This window comes from Hippoglossus hippoglossus, chromosome 1, assembly GCF_009819705.1.
Source record: "Hippoglossus hippoglossus isolate fHipHip1 chromosome 1, fHipHip1.pri, whole genome shotgun sequence".
In the NCBI taxonomy this organism is placed as follows: domain Eukaryota; kingdom Metazoa; phylum Chordata; class Actinopteri; order Pleuronectiformes; family Pleuronectidae; genus Hippoglossus; species Hippoglossus hippoglossus.
The window spans coordinates 16,526,964-16,550,257 of record NC_047151.1 but is presented as its reverse complement, the minus strand read 5'-3'; the positions used below and the strand labels follow the sequence as shown (position 1 = coordinate 16,550,257).

General features: G+C 42.4%; 1 protein-coding gene across 2 annotated transcripts; it reads right to left on the bottom strand.

The window, feature by feature from the left end:
- Positions 1-13,180: 13,180 nt before the first annotated feature.
- On the bottom strand, positions 13,181-23,294 carry melk (maternal embryonic leucine zipper kinase). Of its 2 annotated transcripts, none has more exons than XM_034595514.1 (18): positions 23,132-23,294; positions 22,776-22,888; positions 22,586-22,671; positions 21,706-21,822; positions 21,456-21,599; positions 21,282-21,350; positions 19,370-19,462; positions 19,021-19,119; positions 18,736-18,804; positions 17,870-17,968; positions 17,488-17,574; positions 17,192-17,323; positions 16,890-17,054; positions 16,439-16,727; positions 15,100-15,196; positions 14,534-14,690; positions 14,092-14,195; positions 13,181-13,989 (listed from the first exon to the last, which is right to left on the bottom strand). In XM_034595514.1, the coding sequence occupies exons 2-18, from the start codon at positions 22,852-22,854 to the stop codon at positions 13,812-13,814; spliced, it is 2,064 nt and encodes a 687-aa protein (XP_034451405.1). In that variant the 5' UTR covers positions 22,855-22,888; positions 23,132-23,294; the 3' UTR covers positions 13,181-13,811. The 2 variants fall into 2 exon arrangements, with proteins under 2 accessions (XP_034451405.1, XP_034451413.1); XM_034595522.1 differs by having other exon boundaries at positions 17,201-17,323; positions 23,132-23,271.

Genomic DNA, 23,294 nt, shown 5'->3' with positions numbered 1-23,294 from the left:
CTGTGCCATCAGAAGCTCATCCCAGCTTTTTTCTCCCCCTCCCTCGGCCCTAATCTCATCATATCTGCAATCGTCTTCCCCCTCTCTCCTCCTCTCCCCTCCTGTAGCACTGCCACACCACCAGGATTAGGAATATTAAAACTATTCTGTTGATTCCAGGCCTGTGACCTTCTCTTAAAAGTCCTCCCTCTTTCTTCAGACAGCCGTATTAATCCCTTTCTCCCTCTCTGACCTTTCACTCTGTCTATTCAGACGTGATGCTCACTGTCCTGTCAGAAATTCTGCATAGGAATGAAACAGGGTGTTTTGTGCCAAAGCGAGGTCATTTCAATGGCAATATTGCTGCCTGGATCTTTATTTGGCCGAGAATATTCCGTGAGATCCCATCTCACCTTCTGTTTCCTCTTCACGTAGCTGCAGAGAGTTTAAAACACCAGGAAACACTAGTTTCAGGTCAGATGTTTTCTTTCCAGCACTGCCACAGTTTACTGTCCATGAAAATACAATTGCATCCTGAATTTCTTTTATCCCAGTTCCAAGTCAAATAGGAAACTGAAATAAATGCAAATTAGTTTTTTTTCTTTATTATGATTTCTCACCGAGTGTGCACCGCCTGACTGTATCTCAATATGAATCCATGAAGATGGCTACTGCCTTTGTAAAACCTGAGGGGATTTCAGCATCACATCTTGACAGCAATTAGTGGCACAATCTGTTTCATGCTTGCTGATATAACTAGGCTCTGGACAGATCTCATACTGAAGTGTTACAATGTTCTGTACATCTTAATATTATTCAACTGTGGAAGAGGAGAAACACACACGACTCAGCCTACAAAAATCGACTGTGCTTTTTAAGCAGATGTTTCAATCAAAAAAAAAAGACAAAAAAATAATAAACATGATTTTTCACCTTACTGTGGCCTTTCGTGTAACAATCTGGAGTTTTTTGTGTCCATGGCTTCCTATCTGGGGTGTTCAAGAGATATTTATATCTGTGACGTTTCGGGGAGAAAAAAAAAATATACAAACAAACAAATGGCAGAAAGAAAAACATCAGCGTACAAAAACAGACGTGAAATTAGGTTTTAAACACTTCATCTGTCTCTAGTCTACAAAATCAAACGCGACAAAAAGAAAACATATCTGTAACATTCACCAAAGCCTGTGATGCCTGTTTTAAATGATAGATTCTTGTACAAAAAAACATATAAAATATCAGAAAAGACTTAGAGATACAAACACAAAATGAAGATAAGAAATGCCTTCAAATATTCTGGAGGGGAGGATTTAAAAAAAAAAAAAAAGTAAAAGAAATGCTTCTTTAAGAAAATGTGTATGTTTTTTATTCGATTTTCTAGTAGTTGCAAACAAAAAACTTGGTGTTTTTTCTCTTTGTGTGTTGTGTGTTGTCTTAATATTTGAATGTAATTTACTGCAGTGCAAATTTGCCAAAGATATCATATCAATTGATTTTTCTTCTTAAGTTTTTTTTTTTGGTTTTTTTTTTTTGTTCCTGAATTGTGACCAATTTTGTTCAGAAAACTGGAAATAAATGGTGAATTTGATATTATGCTTATTTTTTTATATTTCTATTGTTAATAATATTGTTATTTTATTTCCTGGTTTTTAGTTTACTGTGAAATATTAAATTGCAGTTTGCTTGACGCATCTCTTCATACTCTGGTCTGTGTACCTGTCCATCCGTCCACCTGAGTGACTGTTGTTGGTGAATTATATCATTTATGTACCTGTAATGTGAAGCTAAGAAGTAATTATTTGTAAATATTTGCCATAATTTTATTGGTCCTTCAGAATAAAAAATAATTTTTTGGAAGTTAAAGGTTCTGTGTCGATATATTTGGCTGAAAGTTACCGTGACGTCAACATACAAACACAAAATTATTGCCGGTGTAAACGTCACATTCCTCAACATCTGACCTCAGTCTGGACAGTCGGAGACTTCCAGAGCTGGAGGTACAAATCTCATTTTACGGTGTCCGTCTGGAAGTGAGGGGAGGGACGCAGCTAACCCCCCCCCCCCCCCCCCCCTCACTTCACCCGATCTGAGTGAATGGAGTGTCCCAGTGCTGCAGTCTTGGCTGCTGGCCGAGTCCAGGAGGGGACAGAGGTGTGTGTGTGTGTGTGTGTGTGTGTGTGTGTGTGTGTGTGTGTGTGTGTGTGTGTGTGTGTGTGTGTGTGTGTGTGTGTCTAGAGGGAAGGAGGCGGAGGTGTGGGGAGAGGGGTGATAATAGGACACAAGCCATGACATGGCGACAACACGCCACACACACAGAAAACAGCACATAGCCAGCTTGAGAAGCAGGCCGTGCTGTCCGGGCTTGGGTGCCTGCCACCTTTTCTGTGTGCGGGTCCAGGCTCATTTTGGTTCCCTGCCAACTAAAGGCAAGCGTGTCACGTTGTGTAAGAAGACATCATATGGTAAAGGGTAAACAGTCGAGGAAAATTAAATCAATGCAATTTCAATTTGAGATTTTGCATTGGGGGAATTTAAATTTTTTAGGCTCATAGGGACTAAAAGACAGGATTGCTCTGCCTCTTTTGCTTAGTTTTTTGAGCGCCCTTTTTTAATCTGTCTCTTTAATTATCAATTAAAATATCGAAGGCACTAAAACCTAATTTTCACACAGTGATAAAGGTAAAGAAGACTTGATCATAACATGTAAAAGGACTTGACTGTGGATGGTTGAAAAGTCTGTTGTGGAACTGATGTACAGTAAATGACCACTCCGACCAAGTTGCTACATCCTGCCTGAAAACCAGGTAATCATCATCATGTATTAGTTGGATTTCATTTGTTTGCTTCTCACCTACTGTATTTGAATACAGCTGCCACTGCCAATAAAACTGTTCTAGTGGCTGTAATGTGGCTCAGTAAGATATTAGGCAGCAGACACTTCCAAGCTGAGTCAGTTTAAAGAGGCACAGAGAGGTCCGCCTGCAGAGAAAAGCCCAACCACGCACTCCTGAGGTAATACTGATGACTTTCTTCTATAGAAATGAGTTGATTGTTCTTCTGTGCTTTTTTAATTAGAAAAGTTGCTTGAGGGTTTGAGAAGTCAGTTAATGTGGCAACAAAGGTGCTCAGTTAAACACTGCCTGTAAATCCAACCCCCTCCGGTTTGAGCCAAAAGAAAGGATCAGGGGCCTCATTTATAAAACAGTGCGTATATCATAATAAAAGTACACGTATGCACAAAAGCCGAATTGGGCCTCAGATTTATAAAACCGTGCGCACACCTGAATGCAGTGTTCTCTTTACAAATCACAGTCCAGCTGGAAAGGTGCGTACGTGGATCTGCCTCATATTCCGCCCTCTACACGCCCACATTCAACCATAAATGGTCAATGCAAAGCAACTAATGAATATTGAATGACCCGGGGGAACAATGGGCTTCTATGCAGAATAATGGCATCAAGCAGTCAAGAGAAGAACTTTTCAGACACCGAAATCGAGGAGTTTGTGAGTGAGGAGGAGGAGGAGGAGGTGAAGGAGGACAGACTGTTTGGAGCCCAATGCAGTGATGTCATCAATAAACTAAAATACATTGAGTAGTAACATGTTGTTGCTGCTGCATTAATGCAGTGAATGACAGAGAGGACAGTGTCTGAAATAAAACAGTGGTCCGATTTAAAGCTGGAGGCAAAAAGAGAATTGTTTCCCACCGTCAGAATGTGAGGGGACTTGTAATAATCTCATCCACAACTGCAGGCAGTACTACATTCAGAGACAGCTGCGATATCCCCAATCTATAAACATCTAACTGAAATATTATTCCCAAAAGGGGCTTTGAGGGGAAAGTTTAATATTATACATTTTATATCACACACATACCTGTCGGCTAATTCACCAAGAGTGCTGAGTACTTGTGTTTGTACTGGAATGGCTCAGTTCCATCAGGTTGGTCGGTTATATACATGACTCAGTTCAGCCCAAAGATCAGAGCTCTGTAGAATCTAAATCAGCTGATGGGCCAGGATAGTCACTCAACACTGGATTCCTCCCAATTCTTCTCTATCAGTGCCAGTGCATCCATCATGCAATATTTGTATTTACAGCAATCGGCCCAATTACTTCCATAACCTCCACTCTGGGACATCATTTGGAAATGGAAGTTTAAAGGTGAGCACAGTGTATTTTATATTTGTGTAAGTGGTCTCCAGTGCGTTCTGTGCGCCGCAGAGCACAGTCCTGTTCACTGCACTGATTTTACACTCACAATGAAAACTAAAGTCGCACTTGGTGATACAGGCGCAGTGTTATAGAAGATATTGTTAAATTCACCACCTCACATCTGCATCGCCACTTTTTCCATCTCCAAAATGTTTGTACGCATGGGTCAGTTTGCATGAGTGCACACATTCTCCCATCAAGTTTGTTTTTATAGATCCTGAAGTTTGCATACGCACAAAATGGGTCTAAAAGATGTGTATCCAATGGTTATAAACAAGACCCCAGAACTCAAACACTCGCGTCAACATTCGGTCAATCATAGATATTCACTTTTGTTGCGAAAATTTGAAATGAATGAAACTGCTTAAAACTATTGTCTACTATTTGTCAAAGAATCTTTTGTTGCATTGTTGGAATTGCAGAATCCAGTGTTTTTTAGAACTTAAATTATACTAGTGACTAAAAGTCAGGATTGGCCAAACATTGCGTGTGAGTGACGATGTTTGTCTGACAGACGCAGCTCTCTCATACGATCCGTCAGACCAACGTCTGCTTGAAGAATAGAAGGTTTGACAGTTAGAAAGCAGTGTGACCCCCTCTGTCCTCCTAACTCTCCTCCTGCTGCAGATTACATAACATGACTAGGTACTGACACGTTCTACCTCCTCATCCCCTCCTCTCCCTCCTCCTCCGGCTTCCCACACAGGAGCAGGAGACAGACAACAGTGGTACTTAAAGGGGCCAAGAAGTCATGCAAATTAATGTCAGTCAGCATTGGTATATTTTGGCCCTCCAGAGCCCCTGTAGAGGGATGTGCGGGGCCAAATGAGTATAATTGGGCCTCAGCTGATTAGTGAAGAGGGGCTCATACAGAAGAGAGGAGGGGGGTGAGAGGAAGAGACGCTGGAGAGACGTGAGGAGTGAAAGAGCAGGGCCTTTGAATCAAACAGAAGGAGAAGGAAGAGAGAAACTGACAAAACATGCAGAAGAGGAAGAAGAAGAGGAGGGAGAGCGTTAGTACATGTGCTGCATTTTCATGTCTGCTGTTTCTCTATAGAAGTGCATTTGTCCTGTGTTCATAAGTTGGGAGTTTGAGGTGAGGAAACTTCAGCCGGTGCATCTGAAGTTCACGTTTGTATTCAAGGATTTTCAGTATTCCTCTGCTTTATTACAACTGTTTTCAGACCGTTTTGCTCATTTACACAAACTGCTCATATAAACGACAGTATGATCAGGGGAAGATTGTGGTTATGGTTTTAAGAAGTTGAGCATTGATTGAATTTTATTTACAAATTCCTGTTTAGTAAATAAAAGTCAGATATGCTACACATCCACCACCACAAACTCCACACTCATACATTACTAGATGATTTCACATCTTTAAGTCCAAGGGTCACAAGTAAAAAGGTTCAATAGGAACATTTGCAAACTATGGGTTTTGTTTTTGTGCTTTCTATCAGTATTTTTCAAACCTGTCAAAAGTCAAGTGCAAGCTTTCAAGTGATGTTGGATATTTGGAGCGATATCACAGCTTTTATTTTTCGAAAATGTTTCAGAATGCGTGCTGTTGACAACTTCACATAGAGTATAGAAGAATAAGAACGTCCTCCTCTATCCTGTCTACTATAAAGTTTATTTGTTGTTTTATTTAATATATTTGTCCGTAGCCATTGCTCACAGTTATTCTTTGTCTTAATAAAGATATGATGTAGCAGAATTCAAGTTACGATCAAGCCCCAGGCGACCAAACTCCACAATGAATGAACCAAATGCACACAACTGGAACTGCCAACAAACAAACAAACAAACAAACAAACAAACAGGACGTTCTACATGTTCTTATACGTCCTGAAGCAGCTGTGCTACCAAGCAGTGAAACTCCCTTCGTCAATAGAGAGGAGAAGTTCGTCATCATCGCTCCATGTTGATTCCATCTGTCTTTTCCACAGGCGCAATTTTTTTCAATCGTTAAAATTTATTTGCTGAATCGAGTCACACTTATTCTGAATAGTCATTCGCCATTTTGTGCCGTTTATTCGCATCGCCGATGATGTGCAAAAACCTTTACACCCATTTTTGCAATCTCTTACTTTTAATCCTCTGGTTTTAACACCGTGCAACTAAAGCAAATGTTTTTGAAAATCATTCGCGGAGTTAGAGAGAAGCGAGCCGGTCTGCTGGTCTGACTGTCGGCCAATCAAATGAAGACAAAATCTCAACACTAAAAAGAAGTGGTTTGACCTTATCACAGGAGACATTTGCACTCCACAGAATGAGCTTTTACATGCTTCCCATTGCCCTTTGCAGCAACGTCCATGTTCACACACACACACACACACATACACACACACACACACACACACACACACACACACACACTACAAGTGACAGCTTTAAGCTTCTGTGCTTGTGTTTAACTCATAAAAACCAACAACTGACGAGGTGCGTTAGTGTCACTTATAGCCCCCCCCTCCCCCCCTCGGCCCGTCACTTACAATCTCTCTCCCAACATAGATACTACATGTAACAAATGTCAGACGTATGTGTGCGTGTGGGGCTCGGACCACTGACAGGCGTGGAAGCAGCTTGTTGAACTAATAGCCTAACTAATGTGTCTACATTCTCCTCCCCCCCCCTCCTTACCTCCCTCACACACCCCTTCCCTCTGCAAAACTGACATCTATAAACTGAGCGGAGAAGCGAGGGAGGGATGAAGGCGAGAAAGGAGGGGAAAAAAGAGAAGAAGAAGAGTGGGTTGACAAGCGGCAGACCCTCTCACCCTCCCGTCTGACTGTCTATCTCGCCCTCGCTCCCTGAGGGTTTGTCTATGAGGATGGTGCTATGATGAATAGACCTGTCTGAGCTAACCTAGTGGAGACCAATTAGAGAGAGAGGGGGAGAGAGAGAGAGAGGGAGAGAGAGAAGAGGAGGAGGAAGATAAACAGAAAACAAAGAAAGAAAGTGAAGCGAAGGAAGAGGAAGAGACAGAGGGACATATAGGAAGGGCAGAGGACTGAGGTAAAGTGGGTAGTGTAAGGCAGTGTGTGTGTGTGTGTGTGTGTGTGTGTGTGTGTGTGTGTGTGTGTGTGTGTGTGTGTGTGTGTGTGTGTGTGTGTGTGAACGAGCTGTCAGAGCTGAGGGAGAGGCAGTATGAGAGGGCCCGGCCTCCCAAGTCTTAACCTCATCTGCTGCTGCAGGAGAGGCTTTGACAGCAGAGACGCACAAACAGGACTGACCCTCGCAACCAAACGCTCACTCCTCCTCTTCCTCCTCCTGAAAAACCTTCCACTGCTGCACTCCTTGTTCCTTCACGTTCCTCCTCCCTCCTTCTCTCGTGCTGCTTATTCTGTTGGTCCATAAGCTAAGAAGCCTCGCTTTCTTTTTACATCCCAAGTTAAGCAAACACATTCACAGGATTCAACGACTATTTTATATCAGTGAGTGATTGTTGCTATTGTCCGTATGTGGTGGTTTTGGTCTGCATTACCCTGATATCATTCAGATCAAAGGGCGTAGTACACTTTTCCTTTGATTAAACATTTTTTGTCGACATTTACTGTTGACACTTTCAAGGGACTTTTGCAATGATGTTCTATGATTCTGGATCCAGGGGATTGGGAGGGGGGGTGATTTTTTTGGCATGTTTTGTATATGTGTATCTGTTTTCATATTTTCATATAACAAAAAAAATTCATATTTCCTGTGTCTGAAATCAGTCTTTATATTTTAGGCTTTATATTTTCTTTGACGTGAAGTATGATGCTTGCAAAACCTGCCACAATGGGACAAAAATAGTACAACTGCTTTTTCTACAGGTTTATTTAAGCCTTTGCCTTAAATAAACCTTAGTGATTTGAAAATGATGATTCATAAGTGTCTGAAACCTCTTTTTGCTCCTCACAACAGAATGAACTGTTAAGTCTTTATTAACTTTATTATGTACGAATAGAGAACAAGTGAGTGACTTCACACACGGTGTCTAGTTTGTAGTCAGAAATCCTGCTCACCAGAAAGTGATGTTTTAAAGGCAGCAACAGGTTTGTCAGCAGAGGAAGAAGTGGCTAAGTTAGCATTAGCAGCAACTGCCAAACCAAACTGCACGGATGAAAAAGGAAATGAAAAAGAAAATAACTAAGAGAGAAAAATATTTCCAGTGATGCCATTACACTGTAATTCACAGGTGCACTCTGGGAAAAGCTGTCCACAAATTGATCATCCATCATTTCTTAAACTCCCCGGATTTTCTCAGAAACTTCTGCTGTGTTTACGTCAAATCGAAGTTATAACTATCACTTTTGACAGTAAATTATAAGATTATGTTTATTCAATTTTTTTCTAGTTCTAATCACCATAAGTAAAGTTGTAATATTTGGAAAGCTCAAACATATCAAGCTCATGTCACTTCCTGGGTCAGAAATGTCTGAAGTTATGGCCCAACGGTACAAATACACAACCGTGTTAAATTATCTGATGACAGGAATGATCGGCATCATGGTACGTTGGCCTCACATGTAGCTTCACTCTGCTCTGGGATCAAACCCTCGCCAACTCTTCCTTGCATGCGTTTCTGCCAAGCTAATTTTCCCTGCTTCAAACCAACATGTGATGAATGGCCTCCTCACTAGCCACTTTCAAAATAGGAAAAAAAACTCTCCCTTCTCCTTCCTGCAGTCGATCTCCGTCGACCTCTCCCCCATCTCCGAGACAATTACAAACATCCCTCTTCCCATTTATCACCAACAATTAACCAGCCTGGACGCAGGCTACTTCATAAGCAGCGAGAGGAGCGGGCGAGCGGGAGGAGACGAATGCGAGCGGAATGAAGTAGAGTCAACAGTGAGAAAGAGAGAGGAAGGCTGACAGCACAATTAAGGTTTTTAATTCTCTGCTTGAGTGGGCCGGTCCAGTCTTTATGCTAATTAGGATGCCACGGCCATATAATAAATCTCTATGATCCAGCCTCATTTCCCCTCTGTCTCTTTTGTCTGTCTCTTTAACACACATGCACATGCACACACGCGCACGCACACACACACACACACACACACACACACACACACACACACACACACACACACACACACACACACACAGACACACACACACACACACACACACACGTAGAAACTTCATCCATTACTTTTTATAGCTACACCCTTCGGCGGGAGTGTTAACAGTTTTGATAAAATAGTTTTTCTTCTTGCCGTTTTTAAAGCATCCCTCAGATCTGAGAGCCACAGCGTGTCAGCACACACCGTTTACTGGTTGGCTGAGCAACTGCCGCCTTGGCTCAATGCCGACACCACATCTAGTTTCTCTCCCTGTTAACTCCCTTTATTAGTGTTTTTCGGGAATGTGGTTTGCATGCCTTGCACTGCTGGACTCGACTCTACACACACACACACACACACACACACACACACACACACACACACACACACACACACACACACACACACACACACACACACACACACACACACACACACACACACACACACACACACACACACGTGCCGACACAATGAATGCATACGATTTTTCTCTTATTCCTCTTCTTTTCTCTTATCCGCTCATCTCCATTTGACAGACATGTCTAATGATAACATCTGCAGATGTGAAGCAAACAGCACAACAATCCGCTGATAATTGGGAGCCACGTTTAAAGACGGAGAGAGAGGGAGAATGAGGGAGATAGATAAGTGGACGGCAGCAGGCTGTTTGTAAAAGAGGCAACTAGCAGAAGTATTTTCAACCTCATTTAGGTCACAAGGACACGGGCTAATCAGTGTTTTTTCTCTTTCCATCGCAAAGCCAATTTAAAAACAGTATCTGTGTGAAAATCAACTACAGTCGTAGGTTCATTAGATAATTGAAGGTGGAAGCAGGTCCAAACAAACTGCTGATGAATTTTAACTCATCACTGAGCGAGCGTCCTCAGTCTGGTTCTGGTGTGACGCCTCTCCTGGTTCTTCTGCTGGTACAACACTCTCTCGCTAGCGGTGTCACTGTCAGCCATTTTGTGCCGCGTGAGGGTCAAAATGGCCCCAACCCAAACCACCAGGGCCAGGTGAAGCAGGTACAGGGTGGAGACACGTCAGCAGCACCGAGATGCAGACGGAGGCAAAGCAAGGCCAGGCCAGGGGCAGCAGCACGGTGTTCTGGAGGGAGCTGATGACAAGAGCCGGGACAGACAGGACCAGTCTGAGCAGCGTGGAGGACAACCACGAGTCGCTGCCTTGCTCCGGGACACAGCCTGAAAACAGCAAAGTGGTCATGGGACATGTTAATAATGATCTGAAGGGATTGATGTACATTGCACCAACACAATTTCTTTAGGATACCTGACAACAGTGGGAAAAAAAGCCGTGGATACAAAATGACATTGAGTTTTAATTTCATGTATTAAACCTGTGTGTTCATGTGGTTGCGTTCACGCTATCTCATGTCAGAAGAACAACTCGGAAATAATTTTTATAATGCAAATATTGGAAAGACGTGTCAAGGTGTAGTTTAAATGCTCTAAACACATAAACGCATAAATACAACACAGATTTTTATTGGGACCCCCGGGGGCTCCTGGCCCACAGGTTGGGAACCACTCCACTGTCTCCATCTATTTCTCATCAGCTCACCTCACAGGGGTCTCCATGCAGAGGGTCACTGGACGTCTGAGCCTTGAGAAGCCCTGAAACAGACATGCAGACAGAAGAACACAGAAAATGGACGTGTCATGCAGCTGCCTCACAAATAAAAAAAAAACACACACACACAGCAAGCAAAACTGTTGGAGCGTATCAGAGTAATAGCACTCCTCAAGAAACATAAACTCACATAGGAAAAGGAGGATGAGAGCGATCGCCAGCAGAGGCCTCATTTCTCCCACACGCCTCCACACTCACAGAGCTGAAAACAAACAAAGTGGGGGGAGCACAAATCTGCTCCAGGGTTCAGGCCAGTGTCTGAACATTTTATTAACTTGAAGACAGCGGTACGCACCAAAACACTGATGCAGCACAGTCAGCTCCCTGCTCCTCACACAGTGGAGGCCTCACCTCTGTTGCCTCAGTTCATTAATCCTCATTAAACCAGTGTGCATGATTTTTACTCCAGTCCTCCAGCAGGCATGGACTGAGATCTACACAGTGCCCCCTGTTTGAATGGAGGAACAATGGCAGCAATTGCTTTCAATACCTTTTTTTGAAAGGTGAAATTCTTGAATAACTCACTGACTTGGTTCATTTTGCCTTCATTAAGAGGTCCGGGTGATTTAAAAGAATATATGGCAGTAACTTTCGGCTTAGAAACCAAAAATCTTGATAAAAAAAGTCACGGAAAAGCATGGAGGTGCTTGTGTTTGCTAGACGGGAGGAAATAGAGGAAACTCCAATGTCACCCAGTGAAGCGTAAACCTCTGTCAAGGCCCAACAGTCCCCTTATGAAACCATATTTAAATTCACTGGATCCAGATTTTTTATTTGGATCAGCACCAAATTTCACACACTTATAAATATCAGTTCCCTAAACATGCCCATTTTTTTCCCATCAACATCCATGAATTACTCCCTGGGCAATTGGTGAAAATATATAAGATCAAATAAAAAGAAATCCTATCTCTTAATATTAAACAAAATGATAAAAAAAGATTCCTGGTTCTGCCCAGAAACAAACAAACACGGGACAGGGGGGAAAGCATAACCTCTGTGGTGGAGGTAATGATGAAGAAGTCTTTAATGTGAGGCTGGTGACAGCTGTTTTTTAGAGCAGCTGTTGTCACACACACACACACACACATTCTCCGATCCTCCAACCTCAGCCCAGCAGGAGTCTTCCTCACCACTGGAATGATAAGGACGGTACAGGCCTATGGGAGGATTCTTCTTTTTACCCCCTCCAACTTAACTCCAACCCTCACCTCTGTCTTAAATCACCCCCCGACCCTCTCTCAGAATCCATTAAGGTTAAACCCTCCTTATCACCACCTCCACCCACCATTACTATTACCCTTCCCCTCCCTGCTGAGACGCCAAGGAGAAGTTGCCACAAATAAACATCCATCAGCTGCAACTCCGTCATGACGGAGAGGAGACTTCTGTTTTATTCTCTTCAGATGTTTTAGGTGATGATCATTATTATTCTGTCATAACAATCATGCTCCTACAGCAGCTTCTGCCATAACAATCATCCACCGTTTTACATCAAAGCTGAGCTATTATCCGCCACTGTCGTTATCAACTCACTTCAGAACTTACAAATACCTGCAGTTCAATGACCACAAGTTTTTATTTCCAACTGTGTCATAGCTTTGGCATTATCGTAGTTAGGAACACTACTTTTGCATAAACAACACAGATAATGTTTGTACTTAGTTTCTATGGTGCAAACTAGAACCAAGAGTTCATACCTCCACCAAGGCCCAACAGTCCTTTTGAAACCACATTTAAATGAACTACATCCAGATTTTTATTTGGATCGGCACCAAGTTGCACACACCCGTATATATCAGTCTCTTAAACATGTCTAATTATTTTTCATTAAGATCAATTCATTCTTTGAGAAATCAATAAAAATGTCAAAAAACACCCTATCTTGCGATACTCCGGGATCCGCCCACTGATCCAGATCCACACCAGATTTGAATGGTTTCTTCCCGAATACAGAAACATTACATCTTTGGTGGAGTAAACGATGGGTATGATCAACATTTGAGTGCAGAATGTGAACTTGGCATCTGTAAGTATCTGAAGTGAGAAACACTGTAGATATCTGACACCTTTCACCTCTAATCTTATTGGTGGTAAATGCTTAGAGACTCTGTCACTGAGCCAAACGATCACCATCAATCTCTGCACCCGAGAGGAGTGAAGACGAGAAGATGAACATAAGGATGACAGTGAAAACACACGACTGCGCCATCAAACTGCTGAACAAAAATAAATACTCAATCCACTTCATGCGTCTCCACACACACAGACAAGTTACACTCAGCAGAAATCATTTATTTTGCTCCCTTTACATTGTCAGTAAAAAAATTTACAGACACGACGCGACACACATGAAAAGCACCGACAGGAAATAAAAACAGACACTTCATAGAACCACGTCAAAACATCATGATGGAAAAAATGTACACAGACATAAAAAAAACAATGAAAGTAAATTAGTAACGCTCTGCTTATTTATGTTATTAAATCAAGTTTTGCACCTACAGGGGAGAATAACAATACCATGACATAAATATGGTAATAAGAAGCCAGAAGGTAAACTGTAAATACATTACACAAACATGCATGCACACACACACAGACACATCATACACACCTCAAGAGAATTGACATGGACCCTATTTAGCCTGATAATTATGAAAAAGGGAAGTAAAACAACAATATTCTACATAAAACAAGATACAATATAAAGGATCTTGACTTGTAATTCTCATAAATTCAATGTAACACATACTCTAGAGATTGCAGACTGGCCTAAGGAGAATGTTTAATATTCATACAAAATAATGAAGGACTGATCTTTAATGCTAAGACTCTCTACATCCGACAGAGGGGTCACTGCTGACAGAGAAGAGCCAGTCTATTGACTTGGAGAGGAGCTGAAAAGTGCTTTTAAATCCTGGATGTGGAGAGGATGTCCTCAACCAGGTGCTTGTAGACCCAAGCGTCTCCCTTCAGCCTCTGGCGGCGGACCCCGACCACCTCAGGCCTCTGCAGCAGGCACACCTCCAACTCAAACGCCATCGTCACCTTCCCGTAGTCGCCCCAGGTCTGACACTTGAGGGTATATCTGAATGCAAGGTAATAAAACATAAGGATTTGAATAAAGAGTCTTCTGGTAAGAAAATAAGGGGAAAATACAAGTTAACCGATACAAGGCTTGTGCTCTCACCCTTTCTGTGTGAAGTCAACCTTTTTCTCCGGCAGGATTGAGAGGATCTGGTTAAGTATCTGGTCCGGATTCGTCTGACTCGTCAAAGTCACGTTGTATTGTGCCTACAGGAAAACACACACGGATCAACAACGCTGCCTAGTAATGTAAATGTATTAAATATTTGACAATTAATTTGTATTTAAGTCATTTACCAAAGAAAACAACAAAACATTGTCTGGTTCCAGTTATGAGGATTTACACTTCTCTCTGTTTTAAACCGTTATATATGAAATCTCTTTTTTAAATATCGCTCAATTTCAAGATGTAATATTGTCATACGCAGTTTCAAACAATGTTCCTTCGACTCATCTTATCAATGAATCTATGGAGATCATAACTATTTGTAGCACTGTTTTTTACGTGCGACATAGCACAGGTGACTCAGTCGTCCTGCATGTACCTTGATCTTGCGGGGGCCGTCCCGCAGTGCTCGTCTCTTGCTGGGAGTGAGCATGGTGATCACCTTATCCAGACCTCTCTCCAGAGAACCAAACACCTTCCCTCCTCTCTTCTTCTTTCCGCTGTCTTCTGTAACGGCCATGTCCAAAGACCGAGACCTGCAGAGCAAATGGAGGAATGTAATCACTGTGGGTTGACATTTGATCCAAGTTGCTCTCACCTGTCCCTCAGTCCCTCACAGCAGCTCACATATTCTTAAACATTAGAAATTAAAACAGTTACTTTCCATTCTTGTGCCCTGTAGCATTTCTGTCTGATTCTTGACATCATTTATTGAGATTCAAACTGTTTTATCAGGGAGGCTGTTGATGGACATGTATTTAGGTTTGGAATAACTGTTTCGGTTGAGTCTGTTCAGCCCATTGGCTGCCCTAACATCTCCTGTTGCCTTAGATGTGTGAACTTCAGTCTTCCCTGAGATTTAGGCTTTACGCTGTTCAGGTGCTCATACACTTCCTCCCCCCTTTCTTTCACCTCTGAGCCTCGCCCGTCCCTCAGGCTACTCACCTTCTCTCAGGACTGAAAGCCATTAAGTCTATGTTTGCATGGTCCTTGTTCTCTGCTGTTCTCTTCTTGATTGGTTCCTTAGAGCCACTGCCTCCATCTACAAGATGCAAAGGAACAGAAATGATTTAAACAACCTCAGCATCTCCTGAGAGGAAATATAAAATGGGAAGATTAAATGTACAAAGTCATGACAGCTCTTTGATTGTATGCATTGAAATAGCTGGCTTTCATACTGAACACCAAGACTTTGGTGTACACAAACAAGTGGTCTGACACACACACCCACATTCTTGTACTTCTATCTTATTGAGGATACTCTTTGGCATAAGAAATTTGCCAGCCCCTTACCTTAACCATAACCATCACAACTAAATCCCTGACCTTAAACCTAAAACCAAATCGTAACCCTAAGACAAGCCTTTGAAAAAGTGAGGGCCCGCCAGAATGTCCTCCCTTTCCAAAAATGTCCTCACTCCGTGATGTCTATGCTCAAAATGGTCCGCACAAATATATAAGTACAAGTACACATACACACACACTCACACTCACAGGTAGGCTTTGGTGGCAGGAGAACACATGTCACTACAGCCCACGAGGGACAGCGAGCAGAGGAAAGAGACAGCTACACCTGTCACGGCACACGCCTGGGGACAGACCACTGTGCTCGTGTGTGTGTGGACAAGTATGTCAGAGGCAGCGTGTCTGTGCTGTAGACATGCTGCGCCAGAACAGGCGGCTGGAAAGAGAGCAGGACCAAGCCCGGACACTTTAACACCAACGGGCTCTGTGGCGGAGCGTTGGCTGGGTGGTGGCTGAGTTTATAGTGGAAACTAATGAGGCTGGACATCTGAGCAGAGGATTCACCTTGACAAATAATTAAGACTTTAATGATTCTCCATTCATATTAGTGTCCTTCATTTACAGATAAGTGAATAGAATTAGCTTTCCTGATAATAACCTCACCTTTGAGTTGACAGTGATAAGTGTGTGTGTCCATTCACAGTGGCGTAATGACAGCTAAATCATAGAAATATGAGTGGCTTCGGGATAAAAACAGGTCCAATAAATGAGTTTATTACCAGAAGACAATTTACTTGCAAATGTGTGGCATGTGGATGTGGCACTTGTGATTATGAGAGCTGCATGAGACGGAGAGGGGGGCAGATAAATGAGACTGGGCATTGTGCAGAGGGCCAATTGGCTAATGCAAATAATCTAATAGAGATGGTGCATAAGGCTTTTTTTTGGTTTGGAACAAAAACAATTACAGCACAAACACAACCTGCATTTTGAACTGAGACTACAGCCATTTGTTGAGTATCCAAGAGATTATTTTTACCTTTAGGTGTGAGTGCGTTGTTCTTGCCGCTATTGCTGTCAGTATTTTGATTGGGTGTGGTGAACACATTCCTGTGGCGTGCATTCTTCTTACTGGACACCGGAGTTCGAGGAGGAGGCAACACAAAAATGTCTAAATCTTTATCTTGAACAGCAACATTCTCCTTGTTCTCAGCGGTTTGCTCTTGGTCTCTGTCCCTCCTCTCCTGGCGATGCTGCGCGTTCTTCCGCCCCCTCTCTGGAGTCGGGCTGTAAGCATATCTTCTCTCCACTGATGGAGATGCCAGTCTCTTTAGGAGGAAGCGTGAAATGTGGCATGAGTATATTTCTCTGGAAGACTCATCAAACATGCCCCAACAGAGATGGTTTTTATCCAAACATGATCCTTTTTCTGAACCTTCTCTAATAAGGACACAAAGCAAAAGCATATATTCAACCTAACTCTCACACACCTTGTCTTTGTTGCTTGCACATCCGTCTGGCTGCCCTCTGACCCCCTTGGGTGTGTGTTGTTTGATTGGAAGCCAGGGACAGTCATCAATGTAGTCTGAGCCAAAATCCAAAGAACCCACAAGCACAGCATCTTCATCCTCACTATAATGAAGAGCTTCCCTTGACTGAAAGAAAGAGAGAAAATCAGAAATGGAGAAAAACAAGGGGAAAAGATCCATGACAACATTTGGTACTGGTAAACAGTAGGTAAAACCCAGTGCAGACAGCAGAGCATTGTGGGCATTGTGGTCCTGAGTCTGACCTGTAGACCCTGTTGTGAGGGAGAGTAGGAGTCCTCGCAGGGAGTCGGCTCAGGGCGCAGACGGACAGGTTTTCCCCTCTGTTTCTTTGACAGCAGCAGCAGGTAGATGGCTGTGGTGTGGTCGTACTGCCACTGTGGGGGTCAACAAGTATGAAAACTATGTAAACTATCATGTTGACACAACGTCCACATTTTGTAATTTCTTCATACAAAACACAAAATGAGTGGATGAAGATCTGATCAGCATAATAAACATCATTGTCAACATTAAATAGTGCGATCAAAGTGGCACACACCTCCTTCACCAGTGCTGTGGTGCTCTCTCTCGATCGCTTCATGTTGACTGCCATCTCAGTGATACAGTCCTCATCTATGTGACCAAGCTACACAAAACAGAACACAAACTGATCACTGGAAATACAAGACAGACACTTTCTTTATATGTGTGAAAACTAAAACAACATTTCTCAAAAAATAATGCATTATATATTTTTGTTGAGGATTGTGGGGCTGTTCTATGGAAAAGTACTTCTGCGGTGACTGGAGCAAATTGAAGAGAAAGAAACTCAAACAGAATCGGATACTGACGTGTTTGTTGTTGTGCATTTCTGTTATAAAAATATAAACATATATAGATATTTATTACACAGCTTTTGGTGTGTGTTTGTGTGAGTGTACCGGCTGCCTGCTGTACCACTCCACAGGGCTGTTGTAGTCTTTCAGCACCCAGGGATGGTCCAGTAGATGGCGAACAGCAACACGCCGCTTGGGGTCCACCTACAGGACACACACAGAAACTACAACTGAATTTGGAACATAATACACAACCAATGTTTTAGAAAATCCCAATTTTACAAGTTTTATGTAAATTCTAGCAGATCAAATCCAGTGAATAGCATTAAGTGATACAAAGGTCTGCAAAACTGAAAAAATAAATAATAATCTCAATAATCTCTAATTTCATAGCAAACAGGCTTTTTCAGCAACCTTCCTGCAGCAATGGAGGTAAAGTAAGCTTTGAAAGTTAATGCAAATAATTCCAAAAGTTGTCCCACCTTTAGTTGATAATTTACCAACTCTTTACAAAAGTTGTGATGGAACAAACTGTGTTACTGCCTCTGATGCGTTATTAGGACAATATTGTACTGCAGCAAGTACAGCTGTACACAGATTCAGACAAAGCTGTACACAGATTCAGACAAAGATTTTGAAATTATATTTGGGTTTGGGTCGGTGTTATTGGCAAGGCTGATTTTTTACATTGCACATGTCTGTAATCAGGGAAACAAGCATTAACTATGTGTGTTAGAGACAGGATAACACAAAATAAGTGCAGCTTACAGTAACCGCGTCGGGGTTGGACACAAAAGTACAGAACGCCTGTTGGGTTCAAGGCTGGCAATGTTAGTTTTCTCTCTGGCTTTTACGGGTTCAGACATGGATTGAGTTTTCAAGACAACTGTGAAAACTGTGGCGACCATTAGGCTGAGAGGACAATAAATACAAATAGATAAAAGAGGAAACTGAATAACCAAAGGATTTACCTGCATCATCTGATTGAGGAGGAGGACACTACCTGGAGAGAGCCACCGGGGGTTATCGTATTTACCTCTCTGAAGATGTTAAACACAGACAACCACATTATTAAACAGAAATACATCATAAACATAAAGGTTTCCAGTATTTAAGGATTTCTTTAAGTGGTAATATAATATTATATAAGGTCAAACAACCAGTGTAGGGGTGGCCTCCAAATATTTAGCAGCAATGCAATCATTTTCTATTTTTATACAAAGATTGGAAAATGTCATTAACAGCCGTTCACTCACCGTTATCTTCCTGTAGAGGACCATGCAGTTTTCGTCATCGAAAGGCAGGTATCCACAGAGCAGAGCGAACAGCAGCACCCCCATGCTCCAAACATCAGCCTGGAGGTTACACATCACACAGCAATATTTCTACTTTAAGTGATACAGCCAGGATTTCACAGCTCAGTTGCACAGAGTCATGCGCCAGTGAATATGCTCAAGACACCATGAAAAAGCAGAATTGTGGAACAGGCAGGTAACAGCCTAAGTGAAAAAATTAAGTTCTGTGGGTTTAAATAAGGGCAAATCTTGAAAATGCCACCCCAATGGTTCTTAAAATTGTAAATGGCACACGTTCGACCTCGCTCACCTCTGAGCCGATATATGCTCTTCCCTGGATGAGTTCAGGGGCAGCGTAGGCAGGGCTCCCACAGCACGTCATCAGCTCATAACCCAGGCCTCCCTAAGAGAGAGACGACCACAGGATAGTCAGATCACACAAAATGCATGTGCACACTGGGTTTGTATTCTGTAATGAGTATTAGAGCCAGACTGATACTGGATTTTTGGGGCCAATATAGAGTTTAGGGATGAAAAAGAAATCGATTAATATATTAGACAATATCCTTCATATATATATATATATACACGTGTAACAGATGCTGCTTTGTATGGTAAATAAAGGGAATCAGAGCGCCCCCTGGTGGACAAACTATGTGACGACACCATATCTAAAATACCCCAAGCAACACCCCCTGCTCTGTATAGAATTCTGTTAAACAATTTTCCCATTGGTACACATTGGAAGTGTAAGGGAAATGTAACATTTTGACCACAATATGATCATGTTAATTTCCCCTTTGATTGAATCTCATACAATGTAACCTTGATCATGCTGTATCCTGTACAACTGAATGAATCTTGGCCTGATTGCTTTAACTAAGGCATTGTTGCCTTGATGTCATCAGAAGATCCTGACCTTTGACTTTGTAACAAACCCAACCAGAGTGGGAAGGATGAGCCAAATGTATAAAGACAAAGAACTGTTTCCCATCGGTGTGCATATTACAAACTAACCTTTGTCGTATGCACCATGCTCTGAGCATTAAAGTGTGACAATACTGTAAGAGAATTGTGTCTCGTTCCTCGTTGTTAAGGTGGGATTGCAGAAATTGCCACGACAATTTGGGGGCTCGTCCGGGATGCCTAACTCATTCACGCTTCAAACCACTTTCAAGACCAAGTATAAATCTGCGCGCAGTCGGTGAGGGGATTCTAAATTGCCCAAGAACCAGAAGTCTATCTCTCCTGAGGGCAAGTCGTAATCGACTCCCAGGGTGAGAAGAGGCTGCTTGTGAGATCTTGGAATGAAGATAGTTCGATACGGCATCTAAAATTTTTTTAAGGAGGATACAGTATTGAAGACCACGGGGTGACGTCTGAGGTAGAGTGACATTACTTAGGGGTGACGACACATTGATAAAGGAAATAATGAATAATATCAATGAATGTCATGTCTGAGAGAGATCTCTGTTTGCTGGTAAGTGAGTGACTGCGAATTAATATCGAAATGGGGAAACTTAGTAGCAAACCTTTTACTGAAGTTTCTGATCTAATGGGATGTGCAAAAATTATGTGGGAAGGATGAGCCAAATGTATAAAGACAAAGAACTGTTTCCCATCGGTGTGCATATTACAAACTAACCTTTGTCGTATGCACCATGCTCTGAGCATTAAAGTGTGACAATACTGTAAGAGAATTGTGTCTCGTTCCTCGTTGTTAAGGTGGGATTGCAGAAATTGCCACGACAGAAGGCAGACCAATTCAACTGTGATAGGCCAATACTGACCAATAAAAATCAGGGGATCGATATTAGTCTGACTCTAAGAACTGTGTATGGACTCAGGTAACAGGTTCTGTTGCACCCTGAATATCACAGACATAACTTTGTAGCTTTGTTACACTTTCACTCTTTCAGCCTGTGATGGGACTGATACAGGGTTTCCCAAATTAAAATCTGAGTGAGTGGCAACGGAGTTGCCAAACAGTTCCGCTCTCTTGCTGCGAGCTGGCTTTGAAGACTTGTCATATTTCATTGATCTTTCAAAATGTCTGATGAGGTTTGTGGTGTGGAAATGTTTTAACGATCAGTTACTAATGAATCAGGCTAACCTTAATAATTTTGTACTTCTTCCATTCCTTTCATATTACTGGGGAAAATAGCTAACAGGCTAAATATGTTTGATATGCACAGAGTAGGACAGGAACTGTGATGTTTTACCTTAGGTTTGGCACAAAGGCCAAAGTCTATGAGCTTCAAATTGTGGTTTTCATCAATCAACAAGTTTTCCTGTAGTTCAAAGAGACAAATATGGCAGCAGACGTTAAAATCATATGAAACAGCAGATACCTCGACACAATTTGCTTCAGGTTCGGTCAGACAGGAGGTTTTTACCGGCTTGAGATCTCGGTGCGCATATCCCTGACTATGGACGTAAGCCATCGCTGACACTATCTGTCTGAAAAACACCCTGGTCTCCTCCTCTGACAGACGGTCCTTTGCTATGATGTAATCAAACAACTCTCCACCTGGGCAGTACTGAGAGAAGAGAGGGACACAAAGGAGCCAAATGACTGAACATGACACTATCACATACACACTCAAACATATTTTCTGTGTGTATGGTGTAATATTGTGTGCTTACCTCCAGCACCATGAAGATCTGTGTGGAAGTCTCTATGACCTGGTAAAGACGGCACACATGCTGATGACTCAGGTTCTTCATGGCCTCAATCTCCACCTTCACACGCGGCAGATCATCCTGGGGAGAGAGATGACAAACTGTCTGACTGGTGCTAGGTGCTTTCAGACATCCACTGAAGTCTGGATATTTCCCTGATTTTTTTTTTTTGTGAGAACGCAAATGTCTGGGCTGTAAATAAAAACGTGTGACTTCCCCAGCAGAATCTATACATCATCTCTTTCCTCCTGCCTGCTCTATCCAGGTGCCATTCCTCGGCTGAATGTTCTGGACATTTCCCTGTTTTTGTGAACGTGTCTGACCCAGAGAATCTCCTGTTGCATTACTCATGTGTGAAAGGCAAATGTGCGCACACATTTTCCCGGAGATCTTTTTGGAGTTCATGTCTGAAAACGGTGTATTATGCTTTACATCTTCATTTACAAAAAACGTTGATGTTTATGTCTGGTGTATTCTGCCCGTCGACTGAGTGAATTTGAAATTGTTTATGTTTTTGTACTATTGTGTTGTGAAGACCTCCTGAAGATGAGCAACCTTCCGAACTTTGTGGTAGAAAAAGGAGATTAGATAAAAAACAATAATAAAAAAAAAAACTAAAAAGTGTCGAAAGCAAGTAAATCTAAAAAATGGTTGACTTGTTTAAAAGAAAATCGATAAAACAAAATCCTTTTCTTTAAAGACAAACATTTCTTCCAGCTGCTGGTTGGAGAAAGCAGAAATGTAAGCCTCCATCAGCTTTTTCATGTTTAACATTTAGTAAAATAAAGAGTGCACATTTCATAGACCGGTTGTTGACAATGAAATTACCTCTTTTCTGACTTACCCCCAAATCTTTCTTGTTCATGATTTTAATGGCAACCTTCTCTCCCGTCAGGAGGTGTCGACCCAGCTTGACTTTAGCGAAGCCTCCTGGAAAACACACACGGTTCACAGCTCACAGTGGAGACGAGAAGACCCCCACAGAAACAAGAAGACCCCCACAGAAACAAGAAGACCATTAATACGGACGTTACCTGAGCCGATGGTCTCATAGACCTCATAGTATCTGTGGAGCTCGTCCGCTCCGCGGGGCTCGGACCTTTCCACGGGCATCGTCCCGTCCTCAGCCGCACGGTGATAACACTTCCTGCGGCCGGAGAACAAGGTTGAGTGTTAAACTCAACTCAACTGAAAAAACACCGAAACGAGCTAAACCGGGAAACTATCTTCGTGTTCGGGCGTTAACATTAGCAAGTTAGCACCGAGTCTGTCCAACATGCTCTGGTTAGCTAACTAGCTTCACCAATGCAGAGCAGACTAGTTCAGACAAAAGTCCATAACACGGCAACACGTAACAAACTGTCAGTAGAAGCTGACTGAGTGAAGTTACCTGAGTTAGTGTGAAAACTGGAGACGATGGAGGCGAAGTCCGTAAACAACCATGAGCAGGAAACTCAGCTCTATCACAAATGTTCCTCACACAGGTTTGAATTTCGTACGTTGACGTTGACTTCACTTCCGGTTTCCGTTCGGTGCTTCGTCTGCGCCCTTGT

Coding starts and splice junctions, on each gene's coding strand:
- melk (XM_034595514.1), bottom strand. CDS start 22,854: ATGCCCGTGGAAAGGTCCGAGCCCCGCGGAGCGGACGAGCTCCACAGA. Junction 21,351..21,455: donor CGCACCGAGATCTCAAGCCG/GTAAAAACCTCC, acceptor TTTGAACTACAG/GAAAACTTGTTGATTGATGA. Junction 18,805..19,020: donor TCCTCTACAGGAAGATAACG/GTGAGTGAACGG, acceptor TAACATCTTCAG/AGAGGTAAATACGATAACCC.